Here is a 16743-nt window from a genome sequence, read left to right on the forward strand (position 1 = left end):
GTGGTGCGTGCTATGATTACAGCAGTGCATACTGACTGTGGTAGTACCTGCTATGATTACAGCAGTGCATACTGACTATGGTGGAATCCGCTACGATTACAGCAGTGCATACTGACTGGTGGTACCTACTATAATAACAGCAGTGCATACTGATTGTGGTGGGACCTGCTATGATTACAGCAGTGCATACCCACTGTGGTGGTACCTGCTATGATTACAGCAGTGCATACTGATTATGGTGGTATCTGCTGTGATTACAGCAGTGCATACTGACTGGTGGTACCTGCTATGATTCTGGCAGTGCATACTGACCGTGGTCGTATGTTCTGTGATTACAGCAGTGAATACTGACTGTGATGGTACCTGCTATGATTCCAGCAGTGCATACTGACTGTGGTAGTAACTACTATGATTACAGCATTGCATACTGATTATGGTGGTGTCAGCTATGATTACAGCAGTGAATACTGACTGTGGTGTACCTGCTATGATTACAGCAGTGCATACTGACTGTGGTGGTAACTTGCTATGATTACAGCAGTGCATACTTACTTTGGTGGTACGTGCTATGATTACTGCAGTGCATACTGACTGTAGTGGTACCTGCTATGATTCCAGCAGTGCATACTGTGGTGGTTTCTGCTTTCACTGCAGCAGTGCATACTGACTGTGGTGGTATCTGCTATGATTACAGCAGTGCATACTGACTGTGGTGGTAACTTGCTATGATTACAGCAGTGCATACTGACTGTGGTGGTACCTGCTATGATTAAAGCAGTGAATTCTGACTGTGATGATACCTGCTATGATTCCAGCAGTGCATACTGACTGTGGTAGTACCTGCTTTGATTACAGCAGTGCATACTGATTATGGTGGTACCTGCTATGATAACAGCAATGCATACTGATTGTGGCGGGACCTGCTATGATTACAGCAATGCATAGTGATTGTGGTGGTACATGCTATGATAACAGCAGTGCATACTGACTGTGGTGGTACCTGCTATGATAACAGCAGAGCATACTGACTGTGGTGGCATCTGCTATGAATACAGCAGTGCATACTGATTGTGGTGGTGCCTCCTATGATTACAGCAGGACATACTGACTGTGGTGGTACCTGCTATTATTCCAGCAGTGCATCCTGACTGTGGTAGTTACCTGCTATGATTACAGCAGTGCATACTGACTATGGTGGTATCTGCTATGATTACAGCAGTGCATACATACTGACTGTGGTGGTACCTGCTAGGATTACAGCAGTGCATACTGACTGTGGTGGGAACCTGCTATGATTACAGAAGTGCATACTGACTGTGGTGGTAACTTGCTATGATTACAGCAGTGCATACTTACTTTGGTGGTACGTGCTATGATTACTGCAGTGCATACTGACTGTAGTGGTACCTGCTATGATTCCAGCAGTGCATACTGTGGTGGTTTCTGCTTTCACTGCAGCAGTGCATACTGACTGGTGGTATCTGCTATGATTACAGCAGTGCATACTGACTGTGGTGGTAACTTGCTATGATTACAGCAGTGCATACTGACTGTGGTGGTACCTGCTATGATTAAAGCAGTGAATTCTGACTGTGATGATACCTGCTATGATTCCAGCAGTGCATACTGACTGTGGTGGTAACCTGCTATGATTACAGCAGTGAATACTGACTGGTGGTAGGTGCTATGATTACAGCAGTGCATACTGACTATGGTGGTATCTGCTATGATTACAGCAGTGCATACTGACTGTGGTGGTTACCTGCTATGATTACAGCAGTGCATACTGACTGTGGTGGTAACTTGCTATGATTACAGCAGTGTATACTTACTTTGATGGTACGTGCTATGATTACTGCAGTGCATACTGACTGCAGTGGTACCTGCTATGATTCCAGCAGTGCATACTGTGGTGGTTTCTGCTTTCACTGCAGCAGTGCATACTGACTGTGGTGGTATCTGCTATGATTATGTAATGTAGTAACTCGGCGGGAGACGACTTCACGGGTAGCACACTCTTTATTTCACCAAACTCGTTCACAGGTGACTAACACCCACTTAGTATCTCGGGTGACAAACACCCACTTAGCTACCCTGGTGACTAACGCCCACTGAGCTACTCGGGTGACCAACACCCACTTAGCTACCCTGGCGACTAACGCCCACTGAGCTACTCGGGTGACCAACACCCACTTAGCTACTCGGCGACTAACGCCCACTGAGCTACTCGGGTGACCAACACCCACTTAGCTACCCTGGCGACTAACGCCCACTGAGCTACTCGGGTGACCAACACCCACTTAGCTACCCTGGCGACTAACGCCCACTCAGCTACTCTGGACACTCCCTGCCCGGGGTGTCCGTCTTGACTGTGGGTCTCCAGCCCGACCCACGTGGGCGTCGGACCCCGGGTCCCACAGTCTCGCCTCCGAGCCACACAGGGCCCCGGTCCCTACAAGGACGGCGGGACTAGGGGTCTCGGGGCACTAGGTCTTCAACTCCGTCTTCGATCTTCAACTGGATAACTCTCCTCGAGTGCTCTCGCGCGTCCCCCTTTATACCCCACCTGCGGACGTCGCTGCGAGCACCCATCCTATTCGACCAATCACTGGGCGCTGGCTACGATCCTGTTTTCCCACATCTCAGCGTGCCTCACCACCCACGCCGCGCCGCCCCGTCATCTGTCACTCCCGGCGCGCGCGTCCATACCACGCCCACAACGCGTGCCCAACCCCGTGCCGCCCAGTGATCCATCACTGTCACAGTCGGCGCACGTCAACACCACCACTACAATTACAGCAGTGCATACTGACTGTGGTGGTAACTTGCTATGATTACAGCAGTGCATACTGACTGTGGTGGTACCTGCTATGATTAAAGCAGTGAATTCTGACTGTGATGATACCTGCTATGATTCCAGCAGTGCATACTGACTGTGGTAGTACCTGCTTTGATTACAGCAGTGCATACTGATTATGGTGGTACCTGCTATGATAACAGCAGTGCATACTGATTGTGGCGGGACCTGCTATGATTACAGCAATGCATAGTGATTGTGGTGGTACATGCTATGATAACAGCAGTGCATACTGACTGTGGTGGTACCTGCTATGATAACAGCAGAGCATACTGACTGTGGTGGCATCTGCTATGAATACAGCAGTGCATACTGATTGTGGTGGTGCCTCCTATGATTACAGCAGGACATACTGACTGTGGTGGTACCTGCTATTATTCCAGCAGTGCATCCTGACTGTGGTAGTTACCTGCTATGATTACAGCAGTGCATACTGACTATGGTGGTATCTGCTATGATTACAGCAGTGCATACATACTGACTGTGGTGGTACCTGCTAGGATTACAGCAGTGCATACTGACTGTGGTGGGAACCTGCTATGATTACAGCAGTGCATACTGACTGTGGTGGTACCTGCTATGATTACAGCAGTGTATACTGACTATGGTGGTATTTGCTATGATTTCAGCAGTGCATACTGACTATGGTGGTATCCGCTATGATTACTGCAGTGCATACTGACTGTAGTGGTACCTGCTATGATTCCAGCAGTGCATACTGTGGTGGTTTCTGCTTTGACTGCAGCAGTGCATACTGACTGTGGTGGTATCTGCTATGATTACAGCAGTGCATACTGACTGTGGTGGTAACTTGCTATGATTACAGCAGTGCATACTGACTGTGGTGGTACCTGCTATGATTAAAGCAGTGGATTCTGACTGTGATGATACCTGCTATGATTCCAGCAGTGCATACTGACTGTGGTAGTACCTGCTATGATTACAGCAGTGCATACTGATTATGGTGGTACCTGCTATGATAACAGCAGTGCATACTGATTGTGGTGGGACCTGCTATGATTACAGCAATGCATAGTGATTGTGGTGGTACATGCTATGATAACAACAGTGCATACTGACTGTGGTGGTACCTGCTATGATAACAGCAGTGCATACTGATTGTGGTGGAACCTGCGATGATTACATCAGTGCATGCTGTGGTGGTACCTGCTTTCACTACAGCAGAGCATACTGACTGTGGTGGCACCTGCTATGAATACAGCAGTGCATACTGATTGTGGTGGTACCTCCTATGATTACAGCAGGACATACTGACTGTGGTGGTACCTGCTATTATTCCAGCAGTGCATCCTGACTGTGGTAGTTACCTGCTATGATTACAGCAGTGCATACTGACTATGGTGGTATCTGCTATGATTACAGCAGTGCATACATACTGACTGTGGTGGTACCTGCTAGGATTACAGCAGTGCATACTGACTGTGGTGGGAACCTGCTATGATTATAGCAGTGCATACTGACTGTGGTGGTACCTGCTATGTTTAAAGCAGTGCATACTGACTGTGGTGGTACCTGCTATGATTACAGCAGGGCATACTGACTTTGGTACCTTCTATGATTACAGCAGTAAATACTGACTGGTGGTACCTGCTATGATAACAGCAGTGCATACTGATTGTTGTGGGACCTGCTATGATTACAGCAATGCATAGTGACTGTGGTTGTATATGCCATGATAACAGCAGTGCATAATGACCGTGGTGTGGTACCTGCTATGATTACAGCAGTGCATTCTGATTGTGGTGGAACCTGATATGATTACAGCAGTGCATGCTGTGGTGGTACCTGCTTTCACTACAGCAGAGCTTACTGACTGTGGTGGTACCAAAGTACTAACCTGACAGATTGCCGTCGTGAGACCTTTTCCAGTGCAGAGCCCCCGGCTTCACCTCGATTGCCCAGCCGGCCACGGTGGCACCTCTTGGCAGGCTGGGGGCTCGACCGCTACCTCCCCCACCATCCCCCCACCCACGCTACAATAATGCTATGTAAGTGTACTCTTTGGTTCTTTCGGTAAAGTCATGTAGGTAGAATAAATCTCGACATTTCGATCGCTACACAAGCAACTGTCATCAGGTGAGAATGAATTGCTGCAACAAGAGGTTATATAAGGTAGGAGGAAAGCTGCTGATGCAGGCCACTTTCAAAGGGTAGAAATGGGCATAGCCCAAGAGTCATAAACTGCTGCTGCACGTGAGACAAGGGGGATATCGACGGCTAGCAAACAGAAGGCTAGCAAACGTCAGCTAATTCGAGGCGGGGAGGGAGGGGAGGGACTGCCATAACGGGCGAGCGGGTGGGGATGCAATTCACATAGGGAGCGGCGGCAGGAGGAGAGAGAGGGGGTGGGGCAGAGCTAAGAAAGGTCTGCGTGTGAATGTGACTCAGAGAGTCAAGAGAAGCTGCTAATATAGGCGGGCAGGAAGAGGACATCACAGCTAGTTATGAACTAAACTGGTTAATAACGTCTTTCCCATGATTGCTCAGTTTGTACCCATCTTCTCCGTTGAAATTTTGTCTGTCTGATTGCTTCATGGAAAAATCTTTGATGGTAGTCCGAAGGTTTGCAGAGTACCTTGGTCTTGGAAAAAACAATATCGTGTGAACCCACTGCGTTAAAACAATGATCAGCCATGGCAGAGGTATTGGTTCTGCCATGTTTCAAATCTGCCTTGTGTCCGCGAACACGGTCTGAGACATGTCGTTTAATTTCCCCGATGTAACTTCTACCGCAGACAACTTAGTTTGTATACACCAGGGTATTGCATGTCAGGAATCACATCCTTCACAGATGGGATCAAATCACGGATTTTGTGTACTGTGTTCAACCTGGATCTTGTGTTTGTTCAAGATTTTGGAAATATTTTTGGTAACACCTGCTATGTATGGCAAGGTGATGGTTTTGATTGGGTCCTCAGATGGTTCTCTTCCCATGGTTGGGGATACATCTTTGCGGATTGTACGGTTTGAATATCCATTCATCTTGAGGGCTTGGTGTACGTGTAGTGGGTCGGAAACCAGGGGAGACACCAGTTGAGGCAACACGGTATTGATTAAACACTCCACTTCTTACAGGGTCCCCAACACAAGGGGTAGCGGCCCCTTCACCCGATACCTGGGGAGGTATGGCCTCCAGACTATACGGGCCTCATACTGGGACCCCACTAATTTCCAGTCCTCCGGCTAGGGGCCCTAAGGGAGGCTATGCTGACCCGACCGTGCCAGGGTCTTTGGGTCCTGACCACTGGCCTCACTCAGCTCCGGCCCTTAGAAGGACGACGGAGCTTGGGGTCCAGGGTCCTATTTTCCAGGGTCCTATCTTCCGCCCAGGTCTTCAGTCTTCAGCCTGGAGGGGACTGACTCTATCGTTCAGAGGTCCGACTTATATACAGGTCCGGGGCTTGCTCCGCCCCGGCCACGCCTTCCTTCCAGAACCTTCCACCAGTTCCTGGAAGGGTGACGTCATCCCCCAATCCCCCCTCCCGGGGTTTGGGGATTGTGTCCCAGGATCCGTTATCCCAGAGATCACCGTTGGCCCCTTTGGCCATAGTCCTTTAACATTGGCATAGTCACTTCCACCCCCTCTTGACCCAATAGTGATGCTACCCGCTGATAACATGGGGAGTGCGGAATAACACCTCTACATCACCCCCCCCCCCCCTCGTAGCACCCAGCCGTCCCGGCTGTATCAAATTTCCAATAAAAGGCGGAAATAACAAACAGAACGCGTGTGCCTCATAAGAAAACAACACAACACTAACAAGAACCCGACATAAATACCCCAACCCCCTGTACAAATACACACTATATACATGTATACAATAGATCGCGCGCTAGCACCCACAAGACCCGCGATGAACACAGCCCGCCCGTGGCAGGAAAACAACCGTCCGTGGTTCCAAAGCAGGTGAGTCGAGCGGTGTGTGTGCGCGGAGAACACGGAGCGATCTCAAGAGAACCGCAAAGTCTTAGCGTGCGTGCGCATAGCTGGCTCGTCGTAGGGAACAGGAGCCCGAGTTGGTGGCGCAGGCGAGACCGGCTCTCCGGAGGGCACGTCAGGCAGGACTTGTGGCCGTCCGTTGGCAGGGCGGCCGACGGGCCCGGGCCCGTCAATCCCGCGTCATTTGAAAGGGCAACGGCGCGATCCATCTGAGGGTTAGGCATCAGGGGCGCATCACTTAGCTCGTCGGACACATCACAAGTTCGGCCCCCGCGGTGTGTAAGTGGCATGGGAGTGTGCGGCGCGACGAAAGGCTTCAGACGTGAGGGGTGAACGAACCAGCATTGTGTACCCCATTTAACCTTGATGCATTGGGGACGGATTAGCTGGACGATGTCGATGGGGCCCCTCCAGGGCTTAAGCAATTTAGGTGATGTGGACAAGGTCATCTGAGGACAGTGTAGCCATGCTCTGTCCCCTGTGGTCCACGCATGTGTGGTTGACTTGGGGTTACACAGCCGCTCATTATCTTTCTGCTGGGAACCTGAATTGACGATGGAGGCCTCCCGCACCTCAGCCAATCTCCTGATGTTGAAACGCACGTGGTCTGAGATTTTGGATTTCGGCGCGGGCGATTCAACGTGCAGCCAAACATCCACAGGGGGGTCGGCGTCCCGACCATACATCAAGAAGAATGGCGAAAAGCCGGTGCCAGCGTGAGGAGCCAATCGATATGCGACCAGGACCCCGGAAATCTGGAGGTCCCAATCGAGCTGGGAGTCGCTAACCTGGTGGCACAGCATTGACGTCGGTGTCCTGTGCAGATGCTCTACCATACCATCAGTTTGCTGATGGTATGGGGAAGTATGGACTTTTTTTGTTACCAACGGCGCGCAGACATCACGCAACAAGGTGCTCAATTTTTTTTTTCCCTGATCGGTCAACAGTCATTCAGGGGCACCCTTGTCCATGACGTAGCCGTGAACAAAGGCCTCAACGACGGCTGCCGCCGACTGGTTGGGAAGTGGCCAGGCCATGGGCCAACGCGTGAGGTATTCTACCCCAACCAGCAGATACTTGTTACCCCTAGGAGTGGTAGGAAAGGGCCCCAAAATATCTAAAGCCACCAACTCGTTGACGCGAGACACCGTGATGTATTGTAACGGCGGACCGTCGTCGCTGTCTTCACGTCGTCGCTGTCTTCACGTCGTAGCTGTCTTCACGTCGTAGCTGTCTTCACGTCGTAGCTGTCTTCACGTCGTAGCTGTCTGCACGTCGTCGCTGTCTGCACGTCGTCGCTGTCTGCACGTCGTAGCTGTCTTCACGTCGTAGCTGTCTGCTCGGTCATACCATCTCCACGTCAGCATTATCTCATGACGACGTGGTCCGAGTTTGGAGTATATACACTTGCTAGCAGAACAGTTAAAAAACGGGAATGGTTTACAGATTGGACTTTGGGACCCAGTTAAAGGGAAATGCTTTTGTAATTAATGTTTAGACAGCTCATTCAGCAGTTCTTGGGTCTTTGATGTCTGCACCACTCTTGTAAGACACACTTCGAGTCTCTGCAGCTTGTCACGTGATGTTAAAAAGGAATTTGCGCTCAGCGGCGCGGTAGCATTGTGTAGTAGGAGCGCTACACTCGCACGTTGAGAGTTTTTAAGTAGCAGTCATGGATCGCCTCGGCCTGAAATCCCTCTTAGTTTAATAAAAAGTCAACAGTGGTCGTCCCACTGGGGATACTGGCCTCTACCATGGGCACATGAAATTTCCATCGCTGGCGAAGGGCCACCGTTGAAGATTAGCAGTAGCCCATGCTCATTTGAGCCGTGAGTTATTGTAACCTGGATTTCATTGCTGTACTCTTAAGATGTGCATTTGTGTTAGTAAATTAACCAAAGTATGTTCTCATTTGCCTGAGTGTACATTAAGGACCATGCGAGGCAAGAAACATTTTATTCTGAATGGCAAAAAAATTACAATTATTGTTGCCATATATGCCACTATCATTACTTCAAGCCTGAATTGTCAAAGTTAAAGTTAATCTCAGTTCTGTAAAAAAAAGCCCCACAATGAGCTGAAATGACATGTCATTTGTAGATGTATAACGGTTCACCTCTCCCCATTTTAATTTAATTGATGCAATTTGGAGCCGTGATTTAAATCCTCCACCACCCAATGGGGTCAATAGAATCTTGTTGTTATGTTGGCAAATGTTCCAATTTATTTGGTGTTTCAGCAAACTGAAATGTTGAAAAGCAAGCAAAATGTTGACAATTTGACACTGTAAAGTGGTATAATTGTATAGATGGTAACCATTATTTAATAAATTATACGTACATATAATTGTATCAACATTCCGGTTTCATGCATGAACACATTCATTTGCATATTTGACTGTGACAACTTGGCTCATTTTCGTGGTGGAGGGTTATAGTTAAAGACTAACATTATGCCCACACGATCTTATCCAAAATGAACTAATTATCAATCATAATGCAGGCAGACATCACTTCACGCTCAAGATGCGTTCCTGGAGAAGTGAATTTGCGCTATAAGAGGTACCATTATATACATGGTGGGGGGGGGATGCATTTTCAACAGCATTTATTTCTTTCGTATGAGCAATATATGAGAGCTTCATTGGGGTATCAGTAATAGCTAATAATAATGCAATTTATAACGCGCGCAAATTTGCGGATGTAACGGCGCAACTCAGAGGCGTGGAGCCAAGCTCAGAGTTGCTCGAAAGCATGATTATAGAGGTGAGTTTTTAAGTCTCTCTTGAAGGAGGCGATTGAGGTGATGCTGCGAATGTGCAGAGGGATAGTGTTCCAGACTGTTGGGGCTGCCACCGAGAAGCGGCGCATAGACATGACCATCCTGGATCTTGGTATCAAGAGGAGGTCGTGAGTCGTGCTGAGCAGGCATCTGCCGTGTGCTGAGCTGCAAGTTGTCAATAATGAAGAAAGGTATGGCAGGCAGGCAGATGTGAAGGCATTGTGACAGAGGCAGGCGATCTTGTATATGACCCTACTGGCGATGGGTAGCCAGTTGAGGGCACTAAGACAGGCTAGTGAGTCGAGACGGGAATGAGTGTGGCCAATAACGACGCGTGCTAGGCTGTTTTGTAGTCTTTGAAGTTTTTTTAGGTTAGCAGTGGAGGTCCGGACTAGGACGGAGTTGCAATAGTCAAGGCGAGACCCAACTATGCAACATGCCAATGTGTTGGCAATTTCAGTGGAGATGAGGATGTAGGTGTCTGAGAGCCTTCAAGTGAAAGTTACATGAACTGATGATATGATTGGTTTGACGGTCTAAGGATAAAGTTGAATCTAGGATGACACCGAGGTAGCTGAAGTGATCAGTGAACCTGATGCTGTGACCGAAGATGTGTATGTGTGTTGGGAGTGCTGATGAGTTGAGACATTGCTTGGTACCTAACATGATGGCCACTGACTTTTTCGGATTAAGGGCTAGGTTTTGTGCAGTGAACCACTGTTGCAAGGCGGTGGTACATTCCGAGAACCTCTCAAATCCAGATGCATTGCTAGAGTCGATGGCGGTGAATAGAATAGTGTCATCCGCGTATGAGTGGTGCTTAATCCCGAAGCTTGCGATGAGCCGGCCGATCGGGGAAGTGTAGGCTGTGAAGAGCAGGGGACCTAGTACAGAGCCCTGGGGAACCCCGCATAATGCTTTTGTTTCAGGCAATGTGGACGTGCCCACCCTGACTGAAGATCACTCGTCAGAAAGGTACGAAACTATCCACTTGAATGCTGAGCCACATATACCGAAGTCGGATTTCAGGAGGGAAGTAAGGAGCGAGTGGTCGATTTGTGTCGAAGGCTGACGAAAAGTCCAGACTTACAAGTGCAACAGTGGAGCCAGAATCAATTATCATTAAAATGTCATCGAGCACTCTAGTGAGTGTTGTTTCTTTGGAGTAGTTTTGGCGGTAAGCTTACTGGAAGCAGCAGTAGTTTGCGGAGAAGGTGATGTGTGGTTTTAGCTGGGCGAGGGCTGGTCGTTCAAGGAGTTTAGAGAGGTTCGAGAGATTAGTGATGGGATGATAACCAGATGGGTCATCTGGTTCGAGACTTGGTTTCTTTAACAAGGGAGAAACCAGGCCAGATTTGAGGTTGGACGGAAAACACCCCATAGAGAATGAGGCATTTGCCATGTTCCTGATCATGATGGCGAGTTCCGGGGCACATTGCTTGAACAAGGAACCTGGGAGCACGTCGAGTGAAGATGACTTCAATTGAAGTGATTCAATTAAAGAGAAAACGTATTTTGTAGACACCGGCTTTAGTGTAGTTAGAAAGGTGTCTGGGTGAGTGCTTACAATTTCAGGTAACTTGAGCGGGGTACAATGGTGCGATGTGTGAGTAGATGTGCATGAGTTTGCGACGGTGATTAGCTTGTTGGTGAAGTAAGTATTAAAAGAGGTGGCAAGTTTCAGTGAGGCCAAGGGATCGCTAAGGTGATGGACCATGGTGCTACCAGGATGTAGAAGATCTTTGAGGGTTTTCCATAGAATGTGCGGTTTTCTGGTTGCTGTTTTGATGCGTTCTTCAATGTAGGAGGAGCGTGAGACAAGGGTAAGTTTGTTAGTTTTCCTGCAGGCAACTCTGTAGGCAAGTCGATCAGCACGTAGACCACTACGGGATGCGATGCTTTCAAGGCGCCTCCTGGTTCGCTTAGCAATGATGGCGTCTCTTGAGTGCTAGTTAGTGTCGTGGGAAGACTGCCTAGCGGTTCGTATTGTAATGGAGCCAGTTTGTCCAGCGCCGCCCTCATGTCAGCTTCTAGTTGGAGAGCGCGGACGGTTGGATCCGATGATGGAGATTGAAGTCGAATTTGCAAGGAGGTGGCGTAAAGCAGAAAACGCGATACCCTTGAAATTACGCGAGTTGCGGGTGAATTTGATGGTGATTAGCTTGGAAATTTGGAGGGAAAAAAGTATGAGGCGGTGGTCGGAGTAACCAGTTAGGAAAACTCCCAGTGCAGTGATGCGTCGATGCTGGTCAGGTTCCACAACCAGGTCGAGCATGCTCTCAACATTTGTTGAGGAAGCTCTGGTGGGGCCTGAGTTTGTGATGACCAGGTTATGGCAGGCCAAAGTTGACTCAAGGTGACTATCGATGGAGGTTGGGGTATTGCCGGGGCAATTAAAGTCACCTGTAAGCACGAGCCTGTGAGATGGGTTAGGAATCAGATAAAGGAATTCCGAAAGCTCGTTTGAGAAGGTATTTATGCTGCCATCTGGAGGGTGATAGATGGAAATGATGGAAAAGCACTCGTTAGTAGTGAGGGATACGGACTGGACCTCGAAGGTGACGGGAGCCATCGGTAGATAGAGCTCTTTAATTTTCAAGTGTGCATTGTAAACGACCGCTAAGCCACCAACCCCGCTGGTTAGTTGCGCGAGGTTTATGAAGAACCTTGTATCCCGGGGGCGTAACTTCCAGAGAGATGGCTGGCGGGGAGTCTTGCCTGCACCAGGTCTCGGTGATGAGCAAAAGGTCGATGTGGTGGTCCGAGATGGTATCGTGAATCGGGGCTGATTTGTTGGTAATGGAGCGTGAGTTGAGTAGGCCGAGGCGGATGTGTGAAGGTGGATGTGAATATCTGTAGAGGTGAGGCATCGAGGGAATAGAGGAGATGGCTGGTTGAAGGTTGACCTGTGAACGGCGGCCCCTACCACCTCTGCAACCACGGTGCCGATGCAGTCTCTGACGTTGACCTCAAAGAAGCCCGAGGCCGGAGAGCGTCCTCAGGAGCGCGGGTTCCAGGTGCAGGTGATGAAGAGATGGTGCATGTCAAAGCCCTATTATATCAGCCCATGCTGTACCGATGGTGCTGATGAAGGGGCCCGGATTCGGGTGGACTCCAATCAGCGGCTCTGCTGCCCGGAGCAGCAAGTCGAGGTAGCGGTGTCCAAGCTCCACGCCATCAGCAAGCACTTACCCGTCTGTAGCGGATGCATACACGCCCGTATAAACACTCGTTGAGCACGTACACGGGCGTACAATGATGCAGCAGGGTGGACGAACCTCGCAGAGCTCCCGTTCACTGGTGGTGCTGGGCAGCAGGCAAGCCAACTCTCTCATGTTGGGGAGATGACAGTCTGCTTCACGTTCCCACTTGCTGATGGTGTTGAACAGTGGATGGAGCACGTCGAGCTCCCACTTGCTGGCGATGCTGGGGCACGCCAAGCTCACACTCACTGATGGTGCCAGAAGAGGTGCCTTGTGAGGACGTTGCTGGCAGGAACCGTACCCAGTGCGGCTGTTAAGCCGCGCTGCATGCACAATGCAGCCAGTGTCCTCCAGCCTCGTGAGTCGGAGCAGCAGGCCTCGTTTACCCGCACTGCCCCTCAGCTGTGCGATGCGACAGTTAAGCCGGGTTGTGTGACACTGCAGCAGCCAGCATTGTTCAGCTGTTGTTGCGCCGCGGGGCGTGTGCAGTGAACACGGAGACAGGCGGAGTTGGGTGCAGGGATCTGCCACCACCCAAAACTCGGGCGACGCCAACGTAATAATAAAAATAATAAAACTAAATAAATTATAAGAAAAATCTAGTGGAAGATGAAAATAAGAAGAGTGGTGGTGAGTGAAGAAGGATGTGGGTAAGGTACGAGGTGTGATTACAGTTGATAAACTGTGAGAGCGACCCGGGACTGCAGCCAGCTGCAGCGCTGTTGCCATGATAGGTTAATCACACCAATACAGATAGTAAACATTTCATGAATAATTTTTTTTTTATTTAAAGTATTATGGCACTGTACTCGTGAGTGCATTCTACTGTATTCCTACAAGGCAGCGGTAGGAGAGGATGTAAGAGCTGCTGCGCTCCCAATCCACGTCATTTTCAGAGAAGAGCTCCAGGATGTCCATGATGTGCTTAGTCATGCCCTCAGTCTACATTTCTGTGATGAGGTTTCTTTTAGGTAGACTCTGATACTCTATCTTGGTCTCGTGAGTTGTCACCTGGTTAGACGCACTGGAATACAATTTAATAAAATATATAAATCTTGACTTAAAGCTTTCGTGACTACAGGAATTCATACTCTTTGGGTCTTTCGGTAAATAATAAAAAATCACGACGTTTCGATAGCAACACAAGCAATTGTCATCAGGTGAAAAAATATCACCTGAGGACGATTGCTTATGTTGCGATCGTGATTTTTTATTATCTTTCTGTCGACGTAACTTTACCGAAAGACCCAAAGAGAATAAAATATATAAATCGATATTTTTTTTCCCATTAATTTGATCACGACTACAAATGAACTTCATGGCGGGACCCCAGGGTCCCGAATAAACGGAAGTCGAAATAGTAATTAATTGATTATTTTTGGGCGACTCCGTCCCACCGCGCACATAAACGCCGCGACCCACCTGGCGCGGATCATTCTGTTGTCATGTCGTCCAAGCGCAGGGAGGACGAATGCGCAGCAGAAACAAAACTTTGAAACTTTGATTAGTGCATCGTGTGGAGCTCGTCGAGAGGAATAGATTGCCGTATTGTTCACGTTCAACAGACATAAAATGACGTCGGGGGCTTATGGGACCCCGGGGTCCCTCCATAAGGTTCAAATTGTGATCATCGAATAATAGAATCATGGGGGGCAGGGGGGTGTTCTGGTTGGCGAAGAGTGTACTTCACTCTCATTGGCTGTGCCAATGATGGGGGTGGGTCCACTTCCCCGAGCAGCGCTGCAGCATGTTCTCACTTAAAAGCACTTTTTAATAAAATGTTCACCAGGACAAAGAGCGATTTATTGAATCAGCATTCTACGGGGTCGTGGCTATGCGATGTCTGCCTGTATTGGTCGTGAAAACCTACCTAATAAAATTTTCATATAATATACATAAATGGCAAATACAGGAGACTCTCCATTATCCGCGTGCGTTTTATCCGATTTTCAGATTCACCGCACACCTAAGATTTTGACATGAATTAATAACTCGTGGATTTTCCCTGAAGCCCAAATGAATCATCTGAAAACAGTTATACATTGTTATTCTTGTAAATGTTTATTACGTGCTTAAATCGAACAAATGTGTACTTCGGTTAATTAGAAAACCACGTGACTGCCTTTACAGTACAGTATTTGAAATATATTTACAACAGTGGGTGGAGTTTGATTGATGTTGATTGGCATGGCTCTGCTGTCCACTTCCTGGGCCGAGTCTCTTGCGCGGGAGCAGGAAAGTGTTATCATTGAGCACAGACATCGATCGGTAATTGATACCTATATCAGTGGTTTTTGGCATATAGATCTGCGCAAAATAGATGTTTTTGGATTATCAGTGATTATGATTTATCCACGGCCATCCTCCCCGTCATTAGCACAGATAATGGAGAGTGTATTGTAATGTCTTATTCCATACTCGATTTACACTTGAAATGTGAGTATATATTTCAGTGATGAAAAAGCCGCACGCACAGTTATTTACAGCGGACCATCCGTAAATATTTTATGATGGCCTAGAACAATTCTCATTTTTCTGCCTCCAGCTTCGGGCACAGAACCAGGTGCTGAAGAAGGCCGTGGTGGATGAGCAGGAGGCATCCGGGGTCCTCAAGGTGAGGGAGCGAGCGACCTTCCACACACCGAAGCGCAACCCCGGTGGCAGGAAGTTCCTACAATACCTCTTTTTCCCACTGCACAACTGAGCCATGCCAGAGCTGTGCCCTGGAGCCTGCACAGCTTCTGAGGCGCCAGATTGCTTTCCACTGCACAGAAAACAATCTTCACTGACCTGCTTTCACTCCTCCCTTAAGACCAGTCCATTCTCCCTTGCCTGTCCTACTGCTACTCCCTGCACTGGCCCGCCAGCTATGATCAAGCCTACCCCTACACTACCCTTATCTCACTGCCCCTATCACTACCCCAACCCCTATCACTACCCCAACCCCTATTACTACCTCTTCCCCAACCCTTGCCACTATCCCAATCCCTCCTTAACCACTCCCACCTGTCCTCCTAACCGTGACCATAACTACACCACCACTTTTAATAACCCCACTCTTTTTTCAATCACTATCATCTGATGTACAATTTAATAATTATTGCAAAGACATAGGTGCTGTATAAATCTATTTAAGACGAGATTTCTCACCCGGTTAAATATATAATGAAGGACTTCGCCACGCTTTGCTTGGTCTCCGTCACTCTTTATTTAGGTCAACACCCGCACCCCGCTGGTCCCGACACCGGACCAGCTGTTCCTCGCGATGCGCCCCGCACACGCTCTTCTGTCAGTCTTTCCAGCTCCCCCCGCTCCGCACACCGCTGGCCGACGGTGTGCTGAGCCCGTGCAGCCACGTGGCCACCCAACGTGGTCCCGCTTCTTCACTCCAACAACTGACCCGGAGCCCTTCTGGGCTCCCACCTATATCCCCTTCACCACGTGACCCTGTCTCCTCCCTCACACCACGTGCCTTCGAACCTTCCAGATCTCGCCCCCCCATCGCGCCCTGCTGGCTCTGCCCCTAGGTTCCGCCCCCACTCACCTCCCTTCCGATTGGACCCGAGGTGAGCGAGGACCTTCACATACGCCCCCATACTGGCTCCGCCCCCCAATACCCCGGCCCATGTGATTGGCCCAAAGGCCAGCAGCGAACCCCACTTGCGCTCGCATTACATGACCCCCCCCCCCCCCCCCCCCTGATGTAAAGGACCAGCCGTCCCGGTTGAATCAAGATGGAATAATGCGAGCGACAGGCCACAACAGACATGACGGAACAAACCAACGACGAATAGAATCAACGAAAGGGAAGGGATCTGGAACGAGTGTGGGCCGCCGGACCGTCCTTCACGAGAACCGGCGCCCTCGGAGACCGCAGTTCAGACGGGGTTTTATGACCGACGGAAACGGAATCATCCGTCGCTGGTGGAGGCCCGTCCTTT

The 16743-nt window shown here is 49.3% G+C and overlaps 1 protein-coding gene across 5 annotated transcripts in view; it reads left to right on the top strand.

Annotated features, from left to right (window-relative positions):
- PPP1R21 (protein phosphatase 1 regulatory subunit 21) overlaps positions 1–16743 on the top strand; it is a 124628-nt gene that overhangs the window by 32260 nt on the left and 75625 nt on the right. For all 5 annotated transcript variants that reach the window (XM_078864670.1, XM_078864672.1, XM_078864668.1 and 2 more), the window contains exon 3: positions 15348–15416. In XM_078864670.1, coding sequence (XP_078720796.1) covers positions 15348–15416 — 69 coding nt within the window. The remainder of the gene's footprint in view (positions 1–15347; positions 15417–16743) is intronic.

Source organism: Lampetra fluviatilis, chromosome 18, assembly GCF_964198595.1.
Source record: "Lampetra fluviatilis chromosome 18, kcLamFluv1.1, whole genome shotgun sequence".
NCBI classification, from domain to species: Eukaryota; Metazoa; Chordata; class Hyperoartia; order Petromyzontiformes; family Petromyzontidae; genus Lampetra; species Lampetra fluviatilis.